The sequence below is a fragment of the Typopeltis vanoorti genome, chromosome 12, assembly GCF_054136105.1.
Source record: "Typopeltis vanoorti isolate ZY-2024b chromosome 12, IOZ_Tvanoo_1.0, whole genome shotgun sequence".
NCBI classification, from domain to species: domain Eukaryota; kingdom Metazoa; phylum Arthropoda; class Arachnida; order Uropygi; family Thelyphonidae; genus Typopeltis; species Typopeltis vanoorti.
The window spans coordinates 52,969,437-52,994,461 of NC_143560.1; the positions used below are offsets into that span (position 1 = coordinate 52,969,437).

At 34.8% G+C, this 25,025-nt stretch overlaps 1 protein-coding gene across 4 annotated transcripts in view; it reads right to left on the bottom strand.

The window, feature by feature from the left end:
* The window catches only part of faf (ubiquitin carboxyl-terminal hydrolase-like faf), a 1,099,079-nt gene that overhangs the window by 862,280 nt on the left and 211,774 nt on the right, over nt 1–25,025 (bottom strand). For all 4 annotated transcript variants that reach the window (XM_090401226.1, XM_090401227.1, XM_090401224.1 and 1 more), the window contains 2 exons: nt 18,802–18,996; nt 12,424–12,522 (listed from right to left, as the gene is read on the bottom strand). In XM_090401226.1, the coding sequence (XP_090257352.1) occupies nt 12,424–12,522; nt 18,802–18,996 (294 nt within the window). The remainder of the gene's footprint in view (nt 1–12,423; nt 12,523–18,801; nt 18,997–25,025) is intronic.

A 25,025-nucleotide genomic window follows, 5' to 3' on the forward strand; every position in this document is an offset into this window, starting at 1 on the left:
GTCAGCTTTTAATCTAACAGATAAGCTTAGGTGTTGATGGTTATTCATGACTTATTTTTCACAGTATTAACAACACCACAAACACTTTTAACAACAAAGATGTTTTATTAACGCTTATATTTCGCTGATTTTCAACTCAGCATCATCAGAGCACAACACACATGTAAATGCGATGAGTGAGTGAAACAATATAATTGCAAAAGACAAAAGATCTAAAGTCCTATTTTTGGCGCCCTCTAACGAGGGGGAAAAAAAAAACAGCAGTTATCCAGGAGTTTTTCTTAGGATAACCGTCTCCCAAATTTTTGGCAAATTAATGCAACCGTATTTGTTAAGGTTGGGAGAATTCTTCAAAGCCATTGCTGACTCAAAAAATAATCTTTCAGATCTATAATGACTCCTAAATAGCACATTCATTTTCCTCCATCTAATCCTGTGTGAAGGAGTGTCCAAAGCGTGGTCTGCCAGTCCCGACTTGCCATAGTAATAGTAGCGAATGTATCTTTCATGTTCTTCCAGGCGGATGTTCACTGATCTTCCTGTTTGCCCATAATAGGCCAAATCACAGTCATACGGAACTTCATACACTCCTGGGTGTGCTAAAGGGTGAAGTTTATCCTTAGGCAAGCGGATCAGAGTTGCCAGCTTGACATGAGGTTTGAAAATGGTGCGAAGGCCATGTTTCAACAATACTTTGGCTATCTTTTCCGATGTACCTCTGATATAGGGAATAGAAATAGTCATGTTGTATTCTTGTGTATTAGGGGAGGGCAGGTAGTATTTTATCTATTTTGTAGGGATTGTAGCTGTTGGCTAAGAACGTATGGCGCAGGTATTGGAGTTCAGTGGTCAGAGCTGTATCGTTAGAACAAATGGTTCTGGCTCTGTGTGTAAGTGTTTTTAAAATGCCGTACTGTTGGACTGGATGATGATGTGATTGTTTATGTAGGTATCTTCCTGTGTGTGTGTAGGCTTTCTGTAAATAGAAAAAGATAGTGCGCCATCTCAAAGGCGGGTTACTAATGTGTCAAGAAATCGTAAACAGTTATTTGATTCTTTTTCTACTGTGAAGTGAATTTTGGGGTGTTGGCTGTTTAGGTAGGTGACAAAAGCATCCAAAGTGTCTTGTCCATGGGGCCAGATGGCAAACACATCATCTACATAGCGTAACCACACTTGTGGCTTGTATGTAGCTGTGGTAAGTACTTTGTTTTCAAAGTGTCCCATGTAAAAATTTGCTAACAGGGGAGAGAGAGAGGAACCCATAGCAGTACCATTAATATGTTTGTAGAATTCCCCCCCCCATGTAAAGTAACCTGCATTCATGGTAAATTGAAATAATTCAAAAATATCTGGGGGAAATTTAGACTTGATTAAATCAAGAGTGTCAATAAGTGGTACATTGGTAAATAAGGAGGGGACATCGAAACTAACCATTATGTCTGAATCTTTTAGGATTAGATTTTTAACCAGTGTTTTGAAATGGATTAAATTTTTTACAAAAGTAGAGGAGTTGCCAGTAAGGTGGGCAAGTGACTTGGCTAAATGCCGTGCCAGTTTATATGTGGGACTATCTATGCTATCAACTATGGGGCGTAGGGGAATATTAGTTTTGTGGATTTTTGGTGATCCATAAATACGGGGTGGTTTAACATAAATTGGTTTTATTTTCCTGATGATTTCTTTGGGCCATGATGTCACTTTTTTCAGTAATTTTCAGACTTTTTTCTTTTGCGACATCGTAGGTTCTCGATGTATAATTTGATATGTGGAACTGTCACATATGAGATCTTGCATTTTTCTGTTATACTCTTCTTTATTCATGATAACTGCTGCATTTCCTTTATCAGCTTTTGTAATAATAATATTTTTATTATTATATAACTTTTTTAGAGCAGTTATTTGTTTACATAGCATATTGCTTTTTGGAGGCTTAGCCTTGTTTATAATACTTGCTAGTCACACGTTGTTGGCCATTGCTGGCAGAAGATCGTGGATATCCCGTTCTACTTTCATCATAATTTCTAGTTTAGGAATTTGTTTGGGCGTGGGGCCAAAGTTATGTCGTAATAGGTATGGTATGAAGGTCAGCAATAAACAGACAAAGACAATGAAAATAGGCAGAATCGTTGAAAATGTCAACTGCATTGTGAACGGAGAAGCTTTATAACAAGTAAAACATTTCAGCTACTTAGGCACAATTTTCAGTGAAGATGGTAAATTAAATATGGAAATAGACAATAGAATCAACAAAGCTGGTATGGTAGGAAGTCAATTGAATAAATTCATATGGAATAAGAGAGAAATTAGTCGGAACACTAAATTTGCTGTATACAAGACAGTGTTCAAACCAGTTTTAACTTATGGATCTGAGAGCTGGGTAAGAAGTAAAACACTTGACCAAAGACTAGAGACCACAGATATGAGAGTCCTGAGAAAGATTAGAGGAATCAACAGATGGCATCAATGGCAATATCATATTAAAAATGAGGATATTAGGAAAGAACTTGACATTATCACTCCAGGAATGCATCAGCAGAGCTAATCTCAGGTGGTATCGTCACTTAAACAGAATGGGCAATGAAAGATTAGCAAAACAAGTGTTCTCTACCAGGTTGGCAGGAAAACGACCCAGAGGAAGACCAAGATATAGATGGATTGATACGGTACAAAGTGCCTTAGACGATAGAAATATAAGATCTGATAATGTTGGCATCTTGACAAGTAACAGACTGATTTGGAGGAAAATTGTAGATAGCGAGTTTGTAATGATGTAAATTTTTCATGTAGTACTATCATATCCTGTACATTCCTTTAAGGTATATGGCAGAAATTTGATGACATTTAAGGAACATTAAACTGGTGTCCCCCATTTAGCTTCCCATATTTCCAGCTTATTCAGATCCTATTAATTCATTTCCTTTATTTTTAATGCTCCTAGTATTAGTATATAGAAAAAGGAACTTCTCAGTCCTCTCTGTATAAGTATCAGCTAAATGATTACCCTTGGTCCCATATCCATCATTGTCTCTAATCTCCATTGTACTCAATGTTATCTTATCCCTTGAAATATCTTCCCCACATTAGGCTATACTTCTTGCTCTCAACCCTATCTATTCTAGTTTCCCTGTCCAAACATTTCCACTTGCTCAGAGAACACAACCTCACCAAAAGCCTGTCCCTCCCTATTCACATGCAACCCATCTTTTGCATACAGCGTTCTTCTATCATCAAATGCACTCCAAATATCAACATATTCAAGACTTCTTTTTCTATGCAGCAATCCCTCAATTAATGCATCTCCACTTGGTGCATTTTCAATTAGTATGTCATTTTTTTTTTCTATACCCAAATACAATTAGTGCACTTTTAAAATATTATATTTTAAAAGTGCACCTATAGTTGTATATAGGTCTATATTTCTATATACAAATATAGGTGCACTAATCGAGTGCGCCTAATACATCTTAAAAATAAATGTTACAGATTTTAAAAATTTTCTATCTTATATATATATTTTTTATGGCTAACTATTTTAAAAAAATTACTCTCCAGGATGAAATAATTTAGTTACCAATTTAAAACATTTTACAAAGCAATTTTTTAATGGCACACTATACTACTGTATTTTCATGTACACTATGTTCCAAATTTATTGCTAAAATTTATGTCGTCTGCTAATTACATAGCATTTTGTGATCATATCTCGTGCCTAAATTCCAATTGTTTTCCTTACTTTTTTATTTTAAAGTATTTTCCCAATTTTTAATTATGAGTAAAAGAATTAGTGAGCAAAAAAGTGGAAGTGTGAAAAAGATTCAAAAAGCAATCTCATTGAAAGAAAAACTTGAAATAATAAAGAAAAATGAACAAGGCGAGTCCAGAGCAAAGATAGGACGAGAACACAAAATGTGTGAATCAACTATAAGAGCATCCTTTCTTTTAGGCTTACACGGTGATCAGAATACATTTTGGAAAATTATGGAGACAACTACCGTGTGTTTGAGTAAAACTTTAGTTTAATATAAACCAGAATCCACATTTGATGTTTATATCAAGGTCTTCTTCTGGAGCATATATACTATATACAGAGAAACAAGCTGCACTACAATCTACACAGTTTGCTAAAGTTACTGACCAACCATTACAACAATTATTGGCCTGACCTCTGGTAGGGAAAAAAAAAAAAAAAACCTTACTACATCAATGCCAGAGTCCTATTATTAATATTATCTAATGGTTGTAAAATTACATTGGGAGCAACAACAAGTCACTATATATATATTAATACCATGATTATACATATAAATTCCAAACCAGTTGGTATGGAATGGTTTCCAATACTAGCTGAAGGTTGACTAGAGTCCTGAAGTATGCTGGAAACTAAATGTTAAGTAGGCTGAATGTGTGCCATCCAGATTCTTGGAATTTTCATGCCACCATTATTGTTGATGTTTGGGTGGTTTATCAGAATTTTGCAGGCTTCCTTAAATTTTCTTTCATACCAGGTTTTTGTATGGTGTAAAGAGCAGGTACTTTTCCAGTCAATTTGGTGTAAGGTGTTGAGAGCATGATCTGAGAGGCCTGCTTCACCAAAATGGTTATATTTAATGTGTCCTTTCTTACGTATAGGGATTGTACATCCAGGGTGCAGTGGATGCAATAAACTCCAGGATGTGCCAATGGGAGGAGAGGATCCTTAGAGGAGTTGAATATGTTTTTAAGTTTTGTAGGTGTTTTAAAGGTGACATTGAGATTAAAATGGTGTAGGATTCTGTTGATTTTTTCTGATAACCCTTTAATGTATGGGATGGCTATGGTTTTACTGTAATCTAGATTCTTTTTTGATGATGTTTTATGAAGTACTTTATTACTTTATTAATAGTATTTTTGTTGTAGCCATTATTTATAAATGTCACAGATGATTTTTAGTTCCTGTTTCAGAGCTTGCTGGTTAGAGCAGATTGTTATAGCTCTGTTTTTAAGGGTGTTAATGACTCCATATTTTTGTGATGGGTGGTGGTATGAATTAGCATGTATGTATTGGCCAGTGTGTGCCGGTTTGCAGTAGACCGTGAAGGATAGACTGCCTGAAGGAAGACGTGACCAGTGTATCCAGGAATGGGAGCGAGTTCTGATTTTCAATTTCAATAGTAAATTGTATGAGTTCATGTTGTTTGTTCAGGTGGCTAAGGCAACCACCTGAACAAACAGTCTCTTGGCTGAGAGTAGATATGCTAACCATTCGGCCAACCAGCCAGCACCCCTGAATCATGGAATCACCATATATTATACCTGTCATGACTTCATTACTACTTGCACTAGCATCCTTCACTTTCTCTGTTCCCATGCTCTCTCGTATTATATATATATATATGACTGTAATATTCTTTTTGACCAGAAATTTGAAGTCCTGAGTGAGAATTCTCACACAGACATTGCAGCAATCATCCTCATGTTAAAATGTTCCTTCAGAATTTGGTGGCAAGCTCCAACTTATCCTGCCATGAAATTCGGAATAGTAATTCAGTGACTGTTGATTTGATGACTTTTTTTTTAATTGCAAACACAAACATGAGGTACCAAAATCACTGGTGCAGGATGTTGATGGTTGTCTAGGACAAGGGTCATTATTCACCATGAATCAAAGTTTAACCTTCTTTAAACCTTTTGAGCAGCTTAAGGCATTATACTCGAAAGCTGATTTAAGCATTTGATAAAAGTTTCTATGGTTTTTTTCCCCTAAGACATTGGAACACTCAAAAGTGTTCATCAAATGAGTGACAGATGACACAATAACTTTGGCTAGTTACAACATATCTATATACATATCTTCTTACAAAACAATATGCTAGCATGCTAAATTTCTTTATAATAATTGTTCCAGAACTTTTTAAATCTCATATGCCCAAGACAAAGCTAAGAATGGATGAAGGTAGCTAACTAGATGTGTAATTTAAAAGTGGCATGGAGATTATATTTATGAACACCTTTAGCTATCTTTTCAGATATAACTTGAACATAACGGGATGGGAATAGTTTTGTTAAGATCATGTGTACCAAATATGGGAAAGATAGGGAGGGGACATGCAGTGTGTTGCATATTTTATAGAGGGTGTAGTCACTGGCTAAAAAATTATTGAAGATAACCAACTTCTGTGGCAAGAGTTGGGACATTAGAACAAACAGCCCTAGTTATGTGTGTAAAGAGAGCTTTGCAGATGTAGGTTCTTCAACCTCTTGAGTATGAGATCAATATTAAAAAAGTAGCTGCAGATCTGGACATCCTTTCTGTCAAAGGTATTTCTGAATGTTTAAATGCACTAAAAATCTAATGTGTCTAAGGTCATGACACCAAGCAAAAACATATACATTACATACTCAGACTACTGATGCAGTGATGAGTGCTATTTGGCCTGTAAGATCTTCTCCCAGTTTCTCTTCCACTTTTTTTTTTTTTTTCCAGGATCAAATCATTTTTCATTATTTAATTTCATTATTAGGACCTCGTTATTTTTCAATGTGATATTTCAGTCTTCCAAAACTGTGGAAGCATAAATATAACATTGAAAAACAATATAGTCCTGTAATAAATTTAGTTTAATCCTTTATCCAAGTATAAGCAAACAAAGTTTGCACCTAAAGTATCTTCAGGACTTAGGCAACGCATGATAAAGATGGACCAAGCTCTCTTCACTACTTGTCTTAGTATCTTCCATAATGTATCTCATTAACAGTATCTCCCACTGACGAAACCTCAATAAAGGTCGAAACCGGTCTGGGTAGTAATGCATAGCATTATGCATGTCCACAAGGAGATGTGCTTTACATTATGGGAGATACTAAGACAAGTAGTGATGAGAGCTTGGTCCACCTTTACCATGAGTTGCCTCAGTCCTGAAGATATTTCAGGTGCAAACTTTGTTTGCTTACACTTGGATAAAGGATTAAACTAAATTATTATAGTCTAACCAAGTGGAAAAAACTTCCAACAAAATAGTACCCATAGAGGATCATCAACCTCCTCATAGGACTTAAGGTTTTTAGTCTACCGTATATTATCACATATAATGCGATCCACGTATAACGCAAACTAGAAATTTTGTTTGAAAACTAGCCCTAAAATGCCATGTCCACGTATAATGCGATCTGTTAATCTTTTTTCATAACATTACAAATAATACAATACGAATTAATGAAAGAAATATTTATTTAAAAACAAAATGTCAAAATACAAGACGAATTAACGAAAGAAATATTTATTTTAAAAAAAAAAATGTCAAAATCCTTTAAATTCTTCTTCATATTTTGACTCGTCAAACATTTCATTTATAAATTCATCTGTAGGGATTGCGTCATCAGTGTAGCAGTTGTCGTCATCGTCTTCATGCTCTCCAATTTGTTGTGTGTCTTCCTCGCTTTCGTATATGACATGATCTTCAGATCCATCCATTGAATTACTTATTCCACATTTAAGAAATGAGTGTTGAATCATTTCAGATGGTATCGAATCCCATGCTTCTTTAACCCAGCTGGTGACTAGGGTGATCTCAGGCTTCTGAAAATTCCCACCCTTTGTCATCTTCACCAAACCAGATGACATCCATTCTCTCCATTTTTCACGTAAGTGATCTTTAAATGGCTTATTCAAGCTGACATCAAGCGGCTGCAAAACGGAAGTTAGACCACCAGGTATGACTGCTAGGTCTGTACATAGCTGACGTGCTTTCTCTTTGCTTGCCTCTGTTAAATGCGCCCAGAACATATCCCAGACTAGCATGCTTTGTTGACGTAACAAGCTACCTGGACGTATGTTCCATACTTGATCCAGCCACAATTGTACACTTTCTTCATCCATCCAACCTTTCTGATTGGCGCGAACAATTACACCTGGTGGAATTTCATATGCTTCGGAATTTTCTTCCTTTTAAATATCACTGTTGGCTTTAATTTGGTTCCATCTGCCATGCATGCTAGAACAGTAAAATGCGTTTTTTTCATGTCCCGTTGTTTTTATGAAGACACCCTTTCACCAACTGAGTTTACTGTTCGATTCCCATGCATATCAAAGTACATGGGCATCTCATCCATATTGCCAATTTGGGAACATATCCGTGACACTTCCGTAATTTCATGATAAATTTATGGAAGGACTGCACTTTTTCTTCAAGCTGCTTTGGTAACTTCTGTGCAATTTTTGTTCAGTGTCGTAATGTTAATGCTTTGCGTTCAATAAATCTGTTGCACCACCCAGGCGAAGCAAGAAAAGATGAAATACCTGGTGTGTCCTTGAATTTACCATTCTTGAGTTGTAGAGCTCGAGAACGAATTGCATTTCTTGTTACTATAATGCTATCTTGTCGTTGCGTCAAAATCCATTCATTTAGCTCTTCTTCAAGTTAGGGGTTTGCATTATATGCAGAAATTCTGGAAAGGATGCTACATCTCCAAGACGGGCACATTTCGTTTTGGGGATTTTTTCAAAACTGTCTTTTTGCTTAAGCCAAAGTCTAATATTACTCCCTGCTACACCAAATTCTCTCATAGCAACACTGTTATTATGTTCTTCTGCAATAGTTATTTAAATTGCACGACATGCAATTTAAATCCTGCTTCAAAAGATGAAGGTTTATGTTTCTGTTGGCTCATTTTCAGGGCTAGGTTTGTTTAACGAATAATATTTAAAATGAACTGTGGTTAAACCGATATACCTAACTGTGCTCTATCTATCTCACTGTGCTCTATCATTTGGCGATGGAGAGTGCATGCGCAGATACGATGCGCGCTCAGTCGTCGAATGCGAGTGGGTCAAATAGATTTGGTTGCATAGGCATTAGGTACTATATATTGTGTGTGCAAGTCCAATAAGATGTTATATTTTTTAGGATCCGCATATAATGCAAACCCCTAACTTTAAGTAGTATTTTTTACCATAAATTTTTCACATTATACGCAATAATATACGGTAAATTCTACTAGCTATTGTTTTGAATTCTTCTGTGATTTCAGATTTAAGGATACAATTTTGAGACAGTATCCCTAACAATGTCTCTGTGACAGAGATGAAATATAGTATCTTATAAATTTATATTTTATTGTTCCTCTGTGTTGTATTCCATTAACCTTTATAATGAGTGATCAAAAAAGGTGAAAATTAGGAGAGCAGGATAGGCAGCAAATGAAGGCAATGAAATATTAAGCCAAGCACATCATATAAAGAAGTTTTCAGGTCTGATAACCTTTAGCATGGGATATTAGACCTGTCAAAAGCACATTCAATTCTTCTTAAAGAAGGCAACATGCATGATGTACTGTGGAAAGTTTAGATGAGCTGCAGTCAGAGAATGCCAGTTGAGGTTGTGCTGAAAAACAGATCAAGTCTAGATATCTGCAAGTGGTGGCGCACACAATGCTGATGTTGGTAACACCTGTGTGAAAGGTTTCTTTTGTTTTTTTTTATATATATTATGTTTTGTATTTGTTGGGTATTTTGGGAGTATATTTTTTATTGTTTTGCCAATTTTTGATCCCCCCCCCAGGAAGACTTCAACTGTGAAAATCTAATTTTTTATGCTATCTTCCACATTACAATGTTGAGAAAATTTAGAGTATTAATATGCAGAGCTGGGGTGAAGGACATGTGTACAAGAGGAGTTTATATTCTCACAGCTTGTAATATTCATAATTATTAATACTGGCAAAAAAAACACATAAAAAAGTAAAGCAATTTAATTAATCAATGATGAGTTTTGTATACCACTACTGTTTACATTTTCAGATCAATACATAAACACAAGTGTAATAATTAACATGGAAAATTCTAAATAACAAAGTATCATTTTTTAAATTCATTCAACACACAACAGATGCTGAATGTAGGAATAAGCATGGGTCATTGTTACAGGATATAGCATATTTTATCTCATAGTAGCCTAATTTATCAATACATAGATTTCTTATGTATGCTACCTGGAGTCGATTTAATATCAGGCCCCAGTTTTTATTAGACTGGGTTGGACATTGCATCATCTCACTAGCCTCTTTAAATGTCATCTTATACAAAAAAAATCGAAGGATTTCATAAACAAAATAAGAAATATTAAATTTAATTCCACAGCCATTCTTGCTACTTTGGACATAAAAAGCTTATTCACCAATATTCCAAGAGAAGAAGCAATCTCAATTTTATAAGACATATTCCCACTTGACAGTGTTGAACTTTTTAAACATTGCCTAGAGAACACTCTCTTCAAATTTCAAGACCACTATTTTGAATAATCCAAAAGCTTTAGCAATGGGTGCAGCAATTTCTCCATACCTAGCAAACCTATACATGGAAAAGTTTGAACAATCAGTTACTGAAAAGTGCCATACCAAACCAGCTTATGGGTGAGATATGTAGATGATGTTTTCATCATTTTGCAAGGCTCAGAAAAATCTTCAAAACTTCACAGACTTCCTTATTGGTTTAAATCATAAAGTCCAGTTTACATCAGAGGTAGAAAAAGATCCATTTCCTTCATGGATGTTCTCATCTCAGTTTAAGATCATAGTAATCTTACTTTTGAATTATGCAGAAAATAGTTTAATACAGGTTGGTACAGCATGCCAGTTTCCACTTCAACCTTGCATAAAAAATGAGGTATCATCAAAGCATTAAAAGAGAAGATCATTACATTATCTAGTGATGATAATAAAAGAAACAAAGAAATAACTTATATTAAAGACATTCTTCAAAAAAATTGTTACAATACCAAAACTATTAATAATTGAAGAAAGCATCACAGGCTCCAAGACAGCAATCAGATGACTACCAAGGCACAGTCCCTTTAAATACTGAAAGGCATGGAGATGGACTCCATTACAGATAGAATTATTTCTGTTATTTGATTGGAATAGGTGCATGGATAAGGAAAAAAACAGTAATTAGACTTTGAACTAAGAGGGAAAAAAAAGTAAAGAGTAGGAACATAGTAGTGAGAGACTCAGAAAGAATCCAATCTTGTGTTCATGCAAACACCAACACTAGTAGGAAAGATTCTTTTTTTAATTTCAATCTCACACCAAAGGCCAAGGCTAAAACAGCAGGTTATTATAATAATTAGTCTATAACTTTCTATACAGATTAGAATGTTTAGTGTGTGTGTGTGTGTGTGTTATTATTAAGAGAGAGACCTCCATGGAGTCAGGGACTCATTGAGGGAGGCCATACTATCCACAACAATTGTCATACCTATTCTTGAATTCGTTCACACTACTTACACACCACATCCAATGGCAATCCATTCTAATCACACACCAGTCTAAGAAAGAAAAATCTAGTCTGCCCCACCTTTTTGATAACATACATTCTCAATTCAAGGATGCCCTCACATCCTTTCCTCACCCTCTATAAAATGAAAAATTCTATCTACTAAATTCCTGTATTATGACCTTTTCAGAAATTTGAGACTGACAAACTCCTGAAAGGGTCAGAAATATTAGTATCTACAGTCCACAAATTCTTGATCTGTATTCATAATCAGTATTCCACAATCCTGATATCATTTTTAACACTGTCCTGTATCACTTTATCCAATATATCAGAATCACCACAGAAACCAGGAGACCAGACCTGAGTGCAAACGTAGAAGTGAGGTCATATCAAGGCATTGTAAAGAGACAAAATGACTTCCATAACTTTACATGTCAAGGTTCGTTTCAGCATTGCGCTTATACTCTGAGTTGTATTTGCTATCTTTGTTATATGGTCCTTGAACTTCAACTTCCTGTCTACTAAAACTCCAAGATCCTTAGCCTAATCAGTTTCTTCTGGCACTGAATATCTATTTACACCAAAGTGCATCACTTTACATTCACTAACACTGAACTGATAGTCATTTTCACATGCCCACAATTCCAGTCTGTTCAAATCATTCTGCAAGTACTGCATCAGCTGCATTACTATTACTCTGCCTATCTTTGCATCATCAGCAAATAGCAATTCCTTCCCAATGTCATTAATCTACAGACTGAATAACAACAGACCAAGCACTGATCCTTGTGGCACACTATTGGTTACCTTAAATCCTATAGATTCATATTCCCCATATACCACTTTTTGATATCTGTCAGTCAACCATTCTCTTATCTAATTTATGCAACAGTCTTTCCTGCTGTATTCTGTCAAAATGTAATGATGGCCTTAACACGAAGTTCATGCACTGCACAGTGCACATGATGTCAATAAAGCATTCTATTACTAATTATTTCATGATCAAGAATGCCTATGTTCCAAATATAACTTCAAAATTAGCATACTTTTGGCAGAACAATTACAATCATTTAGCAATCCTTCAACATGAATGAATTAAAATTGCACATGACAAAGATAATTATAAAAAATTACTTTGAACAAATAACCCACAATTAAAATTGCATTACCTTATGTGCCATTACTCCATCTTTGTCATCTTCTGCTAGCCTTCTTATTAGTTCTAGTAATTTTTCTCTTTGTTTTTTATTAGCACTAGTCCAACTGGTCTGTTAAAATAAAAATCACTTTGAAAATAAATCAATTAAGCAATAATTCCATAATACAGTTCTTACAACAAACAAATTGGTAGTTTGGTGGTTGTAGTAAGCCCCCATAAGCACATTGCATTCTGAACAAAATTTGCTACAGCAAAATAATCACTATGATTGACTATTCCTTTACAATACAAAGTAAAATATATTAAAATCATATTTCACTGTATTTTATACATACAGTAGAATACAGTTGCAAGATAATTATCAAAATTTATAATACAGGCACAATAACCTAACTCTGATCATTTTAATAGAGATGAAGTGAAACAGGAGAGCTTCATATATCTTACAAGAAATGCATAGAAATAAGGTGAGCCAATCTCATACTACTCCTGAAGGATGATGAATCCCCACCCCCTCACACCAACAGCATATATCCATTAGGCTATATGGAGAAGCAAAGACTAACAATTTCAGACCAGATCAATCAAATTATATTATGCAATGAATAACCCTCTTCCATTCATTTAGCATGTTCATGAAGGGTAGGACCAAATCATGTTGTGTATTGCTAATGAAGTTAAACATGAGATACTGTTGCACACTCTGTTTGCATATCATGAATTGTGACACATTTTGATAATGAAAAAACAAAACCTATTTTTTCTGGGGGGGGGGGGGGAGAATCTACTACTTTCGGGATATATAATTTAAACAACAGACAAGAAAATTTTCTTTAACTTCAGCGTTTTTTTGTACTATACCAGTTTCTGTGTGTCCTGTTTACTTTTATAATGTTATTTTTTTATGCACTGTATTATTATTATTATTATTATTATTATTATTATTATTATTATGGGTGACTACAAGGAGTCCTTAGACTCATCGAGGGAGACCCTAAACATCATGTCCATCACAACTATTTGATATTCACACAGTATCTATCATACCTCGCCTTGAACTCATTCACAGTCAGAGCACCCACAACAGACTCAGGCAGCTTATTCCACTCATTCACCACTCTAAAAGTAAAAAACCCAGCTCTAACACCCTTACTAACCACACTCTTGCCCAGCTTCCATGAATGTCCCCTAGTCCTCTCACCACCAGTCCTGTTCTCAAAAATATCCTCTGAATTAATCCTATAGAAACCCTTCAGTAATTTGAATGTCTCAATCATATCTCCCCTTTTTCTTCCTATCAACCAATTTCTGCAACCCATTAATCTTCAACCTGTTTTCATAAGGTTCATTCCATAGATCTGCTATCATCTTGGTCACTCGCCTCTGGATCCTCTCCACCTCCTCCCCATCAAGAAGAAACCTAGGTGACTAGATCTGGGCACAGTAATAAAGATGGGATCTTATCAAGACTCAATACAGAGGAACAATAACTTCCTTATCTCTGCTCATCAAAGTATTCTTCAGATCCAAGTGATTTGATGAGCTGATTTAGCCACTTTTGCGATGTGTCCCCTAAACTTCAACTCCCTATCCACCAACACTCCCAAGTCTCTGGCCTCATCAATCTCCTGGAGTGCAGTTCCACCAATATGATATACTACTGCTAATCTTTTCACCCCAAAATGCATAACCTTACATTTTGCCACATTAAATTGACATCCATCCATTCTCCTTAGCCCAGACCCCCAATCTATCCAAATCATCCTGTAAAATTTTGACATCTACTGCATTCACTATTGTCCTACCCAACTTTGCATCATCAGCAAACAAATGAGCTGTGCCTTTCAGATCCTTCCCTATATCGTCAATGAACAAATTAAACAGCAGCAGTCCAAGAACAGAACCCTGCGGCACACCACTAGTCACAGGCGGTCTTTTGGACTCTACTCCTGAGTAAACTACTCTCTCTCCCCATCTCACCAACCCTATATCCATTCCCATATATTGCAGTTTACGGATTAGACTTCCATGTGGTATCCTGTCAAAGGGCTTAGCCAGGTCCAGCAGTATAACTGTAAACCATTACCCTTATCCAGTTCAGCCATCACTGTGTTATAAAACCTGAGAAAGTTACTGAGGCATAATCTACCCTTCACAAAACCATGCTGTCCCCCATACAAATTTGAAATGTATAAAAATTTGCTTTCTGTATTTAATCAATACATTGGATTTTGAGTTATTTTGAATGCATTGTTGATATTAGACAATTATAGCCATTTAAAGTACTTTACATAAAGTAAGTAAAACTAAATAATCTGGATACAACAATAGCCTAATAGTGTTACTTATAAAATTGGTGTATGATATAAGCACAAGATTTTACACAATGACACCAGTCTTAAGATAAAAAAAAAGTATATTTATTAGAAGAAACGTGAATATTAAGGTAGGCAAATATCAAGGTACTCACAATAGTTTTCTACTGCATATGCTATGCTACTACTAAATATATAGCCAATTAACTGAAGCTCCTCGGGTGGTTATATTTACTTATATCTTACTCTAGGTTTTCTGGCTTGTAAAAAGTTCTTTCCTCAATTTACTTTTATAATAGGTAACTCCTTCTGTTCAAAATACTCTTTCGTTGTCAGAAAGATATCAAAACAACAAGAACAGAAATATTTTCTTTTGACAAGAAAAGAGGAATTAATCTGAAGCTTCAACCCATTTTAAATTTAACTTTTTCAAAGACAAAAAAAGAACTGTTTTACTCTATTTCTGTAGTAATCAAAACTAACTACATATATTTCCATAATTTACTTCTTAAAGATAATAGTAAAAATATGATTTTCGATAAACTAATTTTCTTAAATGAGAGTTCTTGCAAGGTCAAATACAGTTTCAAGTTACTTTTTTAAATGTAGTGTCCTGTATGTACAGTTTCCTGCCGGAAACTTTCTACAAATGTTCTACCTTATTCCATCATAGGCATCCAGACCTTGCCTACTTTACAATAATATATTAATGGTTATTTATTCTCTGTGCTTCTTTTTTTGTGTGTGTGTGGGGGGGGGGGGGGATCTTTTCTTCAAGCAGCAGTGTACAATGTGGAATGATACTTCCATGGCAATGGAAGTATCATTCCATTGCCAGAGTCAGAAGCAATTATTGGTTTACTGGAGTCAGAGTTGGTAAAAATGTACCGACTCCTAATGAATTTAAGTTGTAATATAAATAATATGCTAAAATTCCTATTTCACAGATAATAATTTGATTAACCTTTTTTTTTTTCAAGTTATATTTTAATCTAAAGTTCTTTGCAAATTTCAAAATAAATCATATTTCATGATAATTTATATATTATATTAGTGAAAGTGGCACCTCATGAAAAAATTCACAATGACAAAAAAAATTGTCAACAAAAAACAATAACAACAAATGGGAAATATTATGTGTGTCAATATATTATAGAAGATGATGATGATTGTGAAAATACATGATACAAAAATTAGTAGTTTTCATGGTTCTGATAAAAATGCATCAACAAGAGTATCAAATTTAAAAAGATAGTCGCAGCATTTTCGTCCTAAAGTGTTAGCGACTGTGAATGAGAAAGACAGCAATAGCAATGAAAACATTCCCTCTGCTTCAAGGCTAAAGAAAGATCTGAAATCTACTGGAGGCCAAACACAACTACCAAGATTCTTTACATATGACAAATTACCATAACAGAAAAGTTTCCAGAAAAGTTTAATGTGATGCCAGAAAAGTTGAAAAACCACATCATTGAAATGGAGTTAAGAATAGTGTACCTCTATCCTTTTGTTCCCAACCAGCCTTTTTAGGCTTAAATGTAGAAATGGCTAGAAAACCTGGAGTTTCTTTGGAAAGAGAAAGTATAAAGAGACTAAATGTAAGAAAGAAGAATTTTGAAAAAGTCTGAAAGGATGTTTTGTCTGTATTAAAATGGATGCATGCACACATCACAGTCAATTATTTTGCAATTAATGTTAGATTTGTTGATGAAAACAATAATATGATAACTCAGACATTGGGAGCAAAGGACATCCAGGCACATCACAACAGTGAATATCTTCCAGCTAGTGGAAGGTGTTTTAGAAAAACAGGTTCTATGTATGTAACAGATAATGTTTCAAATATGTTAAGCACAATTGAGAAAATCAATAAATTCACAAAGAAATCACACAAATATCAGAAGATGAAGATGGCATTTCTGCAAGTAATTCAAACAGAAGATAACATTAAAATTTTAGATGGTATCGCTGAAGAAGCATCTAAGCTAATTAAAGTTCAACATATGCGTTGTGCTGTTCATACTCTGCAACTAGCAATAAGAGATGGATAGAAAGATCATCATGCTGCTACTCTCATTGGCAAGTTAAGACAAGTAGCTGTTGCAGCTAGGGCCCCCTAAAACCGATGCTATTCTGCAGAGGCATGCTGGAAAAGGCAACACGCTGGGAAGCACTTATTTGATGATAAGGCATTTGCTTGAGCTTAAAGGCTTTCTTGAAGATCTGGATAACATAAATGTGTCACTAACTGAAAGCCAGTGGGTTAGAAAGTCTACTTTCTCACCCTTTTACTGTCACCAAGAAGTTGCAATGTGAGGATTTAACATCTGGTAAATTCTTGTTGGAGTGGAAGAGCTTGATTTATCACCTGAACAAAAGTGGACAATTAATTGTATCTTCAATGAAGAAAAGAGAGGATCTCTTGCTGGATAATTAAATCCTATTAGCTTACTACCACTGATTAAATGAACCATATTTTGTTGAGTAATGACCAAATTACTACAGGAAAACAGGCACTCTATGAAGTAGCAATTTGCATGAAAGGGCTACAAGTACTACTACCTGAAACACCTGAACTACCAGATGAAGCTAGAAGCATTGGTAACTCAAGATCATTCTCTTCAAGTTCAAATGAAGAATTAGACTTTAAAGCCTACTTGGACAAAATGGAATGTTCAAAAGTAAAGTGACGTCGCTTATGGATGAAAAACCAGTAAATATGTCAAAATAAAGGAATTTCACCAAGAGTTTTTTAAAGGATTAAAAGAAGTGGAAATGTATGACCACTCAATGAAACTGACTATAAAAGAGGCCATCCTTGTTTATCCAAAGGATATTAGTGATGTAGCTACATTTGTAACAACAATGCAACCCTCCTCCCCAAGTCAGTGTTGAACAGCTTTCAACACTGTAAACAGTGCTGAAAGACTGTTTTCGGCACTGAAATAGTCAAATCAGATTTGACTATCCGATCCTCCTCAAGGGCTTCCATGAGGAGGATCGGGCAGAAAGAATTCTGTTTTTAAGAACAATTTGTTAGTAAATTTTGGATTTCATTTTTGATTTAACTCCTATTCTGCAGTGAGATGCTATGTTTCTTTAAAAATGTTGTAGGGAACAATTTTTTCAATCTATTACAATATAATTTTTATTTCATTTAACACAATGTTTCATGTCCATTCATTTAAATTTTATATCCAAACAATACTTTAATCTTGAAAAGGGGGAGAACTGGTAGAGAAAGATGCTCCTTATTTTCTTTTATAGTTTCTTTGTTTTATATCCTATATTCCTATTACTTTATTATTTATAGCTTTTTGATTAAAATATAACCTCAAATGATCAATGTTTTCACTTTCTAAGTTTTGTCTTTTGTTTAAAATTTAAGGTTACTGAATGTTTGTAATTTCTTTAATAAATAGAATTAAAAAGCCACAATAGCATAGCTATAGCCTTGAGACCCAAACTTGAACAGGTTAGAGTCTAAAAAGTAGCCTAATGATTCACATTAGCAATGATGAAATGCCTTGTATGTTCAATGCTTTCAAATCGACATAGGAAATAAATAATTTGTATATTTATTTCCTATATCGATATATAAATAAAGGAGTTGGAGTCGAAGGTACCGTAAACTGAGGAGTAAGAGTCGAAGGTTTTATGTACCAACTCCGCAACCCTGGTTCCCATATAGCATCACCTGATGCTGAATGATTAGCTTCGAGACATCTTTATTTTAAAATGAAGTGTTCTTTCCCCTTTCCTTCACACAAACTGTAAATCATATGATAAGACTACTTTTCCAAAAGTATAAATTGTCATATAGATATAATGGTGTCTATATGACAAATGTAGAGTTATTATTAAAATATCACTATATTAATTTGCCCAATCTCAAAAAAATAAATAAATAAATAAAATAAATAAAATTTTAAAAAAATACTATTTTTAAATACACTTAAAATTCTGGAAGAACAGATAGATAGCCATAAACACTGCTAATCAGTATGAGTTAGCAAACTGTTTCAAACTGACTTAAATTAAATTACAAATGAAAAATTAAAATTATTACTGACCTGGAAACAGTCAAAGAGGTGATCTAACTGTTCAGGAGTAAAATCCCATGCCAGTTTTGCTAGAAGATCGTGAACATTTTTTACAATAGCTTCATGTTTTCCTGCTTGTGCTGCCCATATATCATCCAGATCTTCCAGTGTAAGAGACTTTTCCTTGATGACAAAACGTATTATTTTCTCCAACTTTTCTACATACTATAAGAATGAATGAAAGTAAAAAAATAAATAAATGAATATGCATTATAAAATTAAATAACTATTAATAATAAGGCAGTTTTTAATCTTCTGATAAAACTTTAAATAATATAAATGATAATGACTATCAATTCAATGCTATAATTGTAACATTATGCACTTTGGTGTGATGTGATATCCAAATTATATTGGTTGCACTATGCTTGGAGTAACTGATGAAGCTAGAGTTTTAAAGTTATGGTGAACAGAAAGTTGAAATTCAAAGGTTACATAACAGAAATTGATATGCAACCCAAAGGATAATTGTGATGATGAACATTGACTTCACCATCACAATTATCCTTTGTGATGATGAAAATTACTCCATATCCAAACATTGGCATGTAAGGATATGGAGTCATTTTGCCTCTATCTTCATGTAATAACTGTCAGTAGATACCTAGGCTGGGTATTAAACAAACGAAAACTTAGCTAACCAAACTATACACTGTCTTAAACCAGAAATAAATATGATGGTACAACATGAAGAGATTTCATGACTATTGAGGCATAACATCACTAATTTTCTGAAATGAATCCTCAAGAACTGTACACGCTACTATGACAGCACAACATGATTAAGTTTACATTATTATTAAATTACAGAAACAATTTTTCTCCAAATTCATCTATTATTTGTCAACACTCCAGTGTTGTTGTATATAACATGTTGGACTTTCTGAAGCACTTTTGAGTATATAACTGAAAATAAAACTGAATGTTGAGAATCACAAAGAAATTTCAATACCGGGTGTTCTTGGTAAGATTTATGCAAATATACTTGAGAAATGGCTAAGAAAAATTGTTTAACAGACGTTAGAGAAAAACAAACTGAATTCAGGCTGAATAGAGGTAGTCAGCATCAAATTTTCACTTTAAAACAAACAGTGGCAAATATATATCTGTACTTACATTTTGTATGGGAATAACACATGACAAGATGACAAGAGAAAAGCTGTTAAAATGCTTTCTTTCATGCTTACACGGTGATCAGAATACATTTTGAAAAATCATGGAGACAAATACTGTGTTATAGAGTAAAACTTTAGTTTAATATAAACCAAAATCAACACTAGACGTTTCGACCTTCATATCAAGGTTATCCTCTGGACCATACACAATATATACAGAGAAACAAGCTGCACTACAATCTACATGGTTTGCTAAAGTTACTGACCAACCATTACTACAATTATTGGCCTGACCTCTGGTGGGAAAAAAAAAAAACCTTTACTACATCAAAGCTAGAATCTCATTATCTATTAGGTTACAAAACTAAGAGTTGGGCTGGAGAGCAACAAGGAACTGTGCAACTGATGCTATTTTGACCACCTGCGTTACCACATCTGCAATTTCATCATGGACAGCAAGTTAGAACAAAGAGCAAACATGACATTCTGCATGAAACCGGGCAAATCTGCCACAGAGACGTTTGACATGATTTGGCAAGTTTACGGTGATACTGCAATGAGTCATTTGAGGTGTTATGAGTGGCATGCGTGCTTCAAAAGTGGAAGAACATCACTGGAAGACGATGAAAGATCAGGAAGACCTTTCGGCAAATTGTGCATGAGGATCGTCGGAGAACACTCCACAACATTGCTGCCATTGTCGGTGTGTCATACAGAACAGTCCAGGCAATCCTCACGTGCAATTTGAACATGTGGCGTGTTGCTGCCAAGTTCGTCCCCAGGCTGCTGAGCCAGGAGCAGAAGGAACACCGCGTCGAAGTCTGCCAAGAACTCCGTCAGCGTGTCGTGGATGACCCATCCTTCATGTCGAGGATCATTACTGGTGACGAAACTTGGATGTACTGGTACGACCCTGAGATGAAGCAACAGTCTTCACAGTGAAAGAGCCCGTCATCTCCATGATTGAAAAAGGTGAGGCAGGTCCGCAGCTCGACAAAGTGCATGCTCATTGGCTTTTTCGATATTCGCGGCATTGTGCATCGAGAATTTGTCCTCAGGGGCCAGACCGTCAATAGCGAGTTTCCAGGTTTTAAGGCATCTGAGGGAGGACATTCGGCGAAAGTGACCAGATCTGAGGTTCAAGAAAAACTGGATGCTCCACGATGATAATGCATCCTGTCACCGAGCTCTCCTCACACTTGAGTTTCTCGCCAGACACAACATGATCTCACTTCCACACCCACCCTACTCGCCAGATTTGGCTCCTGCAGACTTCACCCTCTTCCCGAAGATGAAGATCCGGCTCAAAGGTCACCGTTTTGACACCATTGCAGAGATCCAGAGTGAATTGCAGAAGGTGCTTGACATGCTTCGAAAAGAAAACTTCCAGGACACATTCCAGAAGTGGCAAGAACGCTAGGAGCGCTGTATTCATATGCAAGGGGACTATTTTGAAGGTGATAGTGCGTGAACGTATATAAATAAAGTAATTTCTCGTAAATAGAGCTAGTCTTGAAACTTTCTGATACCACCTCGTATATATCCATTTAACAAGAAGAACTCTAGCAATACAATGCTGCGTACAGATGATCAGATTATATTATCAGATTATTTCAAAGCCGAATATAGAAACTATGAAAGTTTCATAAAAATAACAGAGAGCTTGGAGTACACTACAGGAATGCACTCACCGGCATTCATGAGTTGTCTTAAAGTGAACCGCTCGTGAATGACGGTGAGTGTATTCCTGTAAGCTCTCTGGTCAACTTATTTTTTTATCAAAGTTTCATAGTTTCTACATTCAGCTTTGAAATAATGTTGGATCTAATATCCACTTATATAATACTGCATCGCCAAATTGCAGCCTTTTGCCTCTTTATTTTAGTAAAAATAATAATTTAATTAATGCTTTCCTATATTTCATCAATATTACATTACCATCATCAGGGATCAAAAAAAAAAATGATATGTGCATGCACGCACTAATACTGGACAAAATTAGGTTGAAGAAAGGTAATTAAAGTTGGACCTAGAGTCCTAAACTGTAGTCAACAAGATGCCCAGAGAAAAGCTTTTCAAATCACTAGAGTTATATGGGGTAAATGGAACATTATACAGGGACATGGTCTATATTTAAGTTGTAAGTCAGCAGTTACAATTGAAAGGAATATAGGAAGATGGTTTGATGTAAAATCAGATATAAGACAAGGATGAACATTCTTTCCTGAACATTCTTTCCACTCTTATGCATCATCTATATGGATCACAATATGAAAAGTGCCATTATACCTGATAATAGAATTGGAGATTTTAAACTAAGCTGTTTGCTTTATGCAGATGATGTTTTACCTAAACACATCCAGTGTAAGTCTCCAGGAGTCTCTAACTAAATTGAGTAACAGCTGTTATAAATTTTGGTAAGAAAATCAGCAATAAATAGACAAAAACAATGAAAATAGGCAAGAACATAGAAAACTTGGGTCTCTTTTTATGCGGTTTTGATGTTATGCACTGCATAACTTCAAAAGTTATGTACCGTTGTACATAATGAACAGCGTGTTGCAGCACATTCTGGCGTAACATGATTAATGATTAACGTGTAAGCAGTGATTGTCCGTGAAATTTAATTTTGCATGTCAGTAAGTCTGTGTTTGTCTTTTCATTATCGTAAGCCTAAATTTTGCTAATTTTTATTTTAAAGATTTAATTCGGCCCAATGGAGAAAAAAAAGCACCAAAGAAAAGTAATTTCTTTGGAAATGAAAATTGTAATTTTAAATTGCTTAGCAAAAGGAGAAGGATTTACGGTGATTAGTAAACATTTTAATTTAGGCGAATCTGCTATAAGAGCAATTAAAAAGAATGAAGTCACAATAAGAAAATCTGTCATTTCTGGCACAAAAACTAAGCGGCAAATTATCATCGTACTCAAGAGATGCTTTATTAAAAACAACAGAATGAGTGCTTGTAATTTGGATTGAAGAATTAACTCAAATAAGAATTCCTATAAGTGGTTATTTAATTAGATAAAAAGCTCTTCGGTTTTATGAATAGATGAAGCAATTAGAGCATCTACTTCTGCTTCCCGGGCTGATAAAGAATTTTCGGCTATCAAAGGAAGGCTAACCGGATTTTTAAAAAGGAATGCATTGCATAATGTGAAGATTACAGGCGAAGTCGCAGCAGCAGATGAAGAAGCAGCCAAAACTTTTCAAGAGAAGTTAGTAAAAATTATTGAAGATGATGGATATTGTCCCGATCAAGTGTTTAACTTTAACACTGATGAAACAGGATGGTTTTGGAAGCAAATGCCTAGTCGAACTTGCATCGCAAAGTCTAAGAAAAAAGCAAGTGGGTATAAAGCAAGCAAAGATCGAGTAACGTTGTTACTTTGTAGCAATGCATCAGGGGATCGAATGTTGAAACCCCTCCTAGTAAATCGATTTCTAAGACCACATGCTCTAAAAGGCAAAGATCTAAAACAGCTGCCGGTATATTGGATGGCTAATACAAAGGCCCGGATAACAACTGATGTATTTACTGAATGGTTCAATAATTGCTTTTTACCAGAAGTGGAAACATATATGAAACAAAAAGTTCTCGATTTTAAAATTTTATTAATTGTTGACAATGCACCATGTCATCCGCATTTAGAACATTCAAATGTGCAGCTAGTGTTTTTTCCACCCAATACAACAAGCATTATTCAGTCATTAGATCAAGGCATAATTGCTACTTTTAAAAATTATTACATTAAGCACACTTTTCAATTTATATTGGATAAACTAGAAAATGAATCATTAACAGTAATTGACGTTTGGAAAAAAATTTCTATTTTGGACTATTTAAATCATGTTGCATCTACTATCGCTGAAATAAGACCACAAACTTTAAATGCCTGCTAGAATGCAGCTTGGTCTGGATGGGTTGCAAACAGTGCAACCATCCAAACATCTACATTATCAGCTAAAATCATCACTTCGGCACATGAATTTGGTGGAGAAGGTTTGATACATTTAGCCAGAATGACGTAGACGAATTGCTTGTGGATAATGCCTTAAGTGACGATGATATTATTGGATATCGATTAGATATCCAATAATAGATATCATCGAAGATCTAGAAAACGATAGTGAAGCGGAAGAAAAACCTGTCCCCCTCACTGCAAATATAATTCGAGAAGGTCTTGAACTGTGAAATGAAGTGGAAAATCATTTTCTTGTTAATGACACAAATTCTGAACGAGCCTTTAAATTCCAACGTGAACCGAAGAAGTGTATGTCTGGATATTGCGAGCTGTATAAAAAAAATAGATCATCATCGCAAAGTTCAATCACTGATTACATTGTCAGAAGAAAAAATCAGCACAGAATGAGGGTGAAGCTAATTCTGTTTGTGAAGAATCATTGCCTTTACCATACAGATCTGATGCGCTGACTATCTCTTTTGATGATGAAAGTGATTTTGCACCAGTTCGCAAACGTTGCCGAATATTGTCTAATAGCGACGATAATTCTGATGAAAAAATGTAAAAAAAAATAATAAAAATTTTACTTTTCAATAAAATTAAATGAATAAAGCTTTAAAACAAACTTAGGCATTCTTATTTTCCTGAATTTTTTTTTTTAAACTTTTTTATGCGATTTTAGGTTTATTTTAATTCATTGCTTCGATTTTATGTGGTTTTAGAAAATTATGGAACATATCCCTAATTTTTCAATGTAAGTTAGGTCTTTTTTGTGCGATTCTTTATATGTGGTTTTCTGTGGAATGTATCTACCGCATAAAAAGAGACCTGACTATTTCAGAGTTTTAGGCATAGTTTTTAGTGCCAAATTAATGGAAATACACAACAGAATAAGCAAAGCTGGTATGGTGGGGAGTATACAAGTAGTATACAAGACTGTATTCAAACCAGTTTTAAGTTATGGGTCAGAGAGTCGGGTTAGAAATAAAGCATTGATGATTAGAGACTACATATATGAGAGTTCTTAGAAAAATTAGGGAATATGAACAGATGGCATCAATGGTAGAATCATGTTAAAACTGACAATATTAGAAAGGAATTTGCCATTGTTAT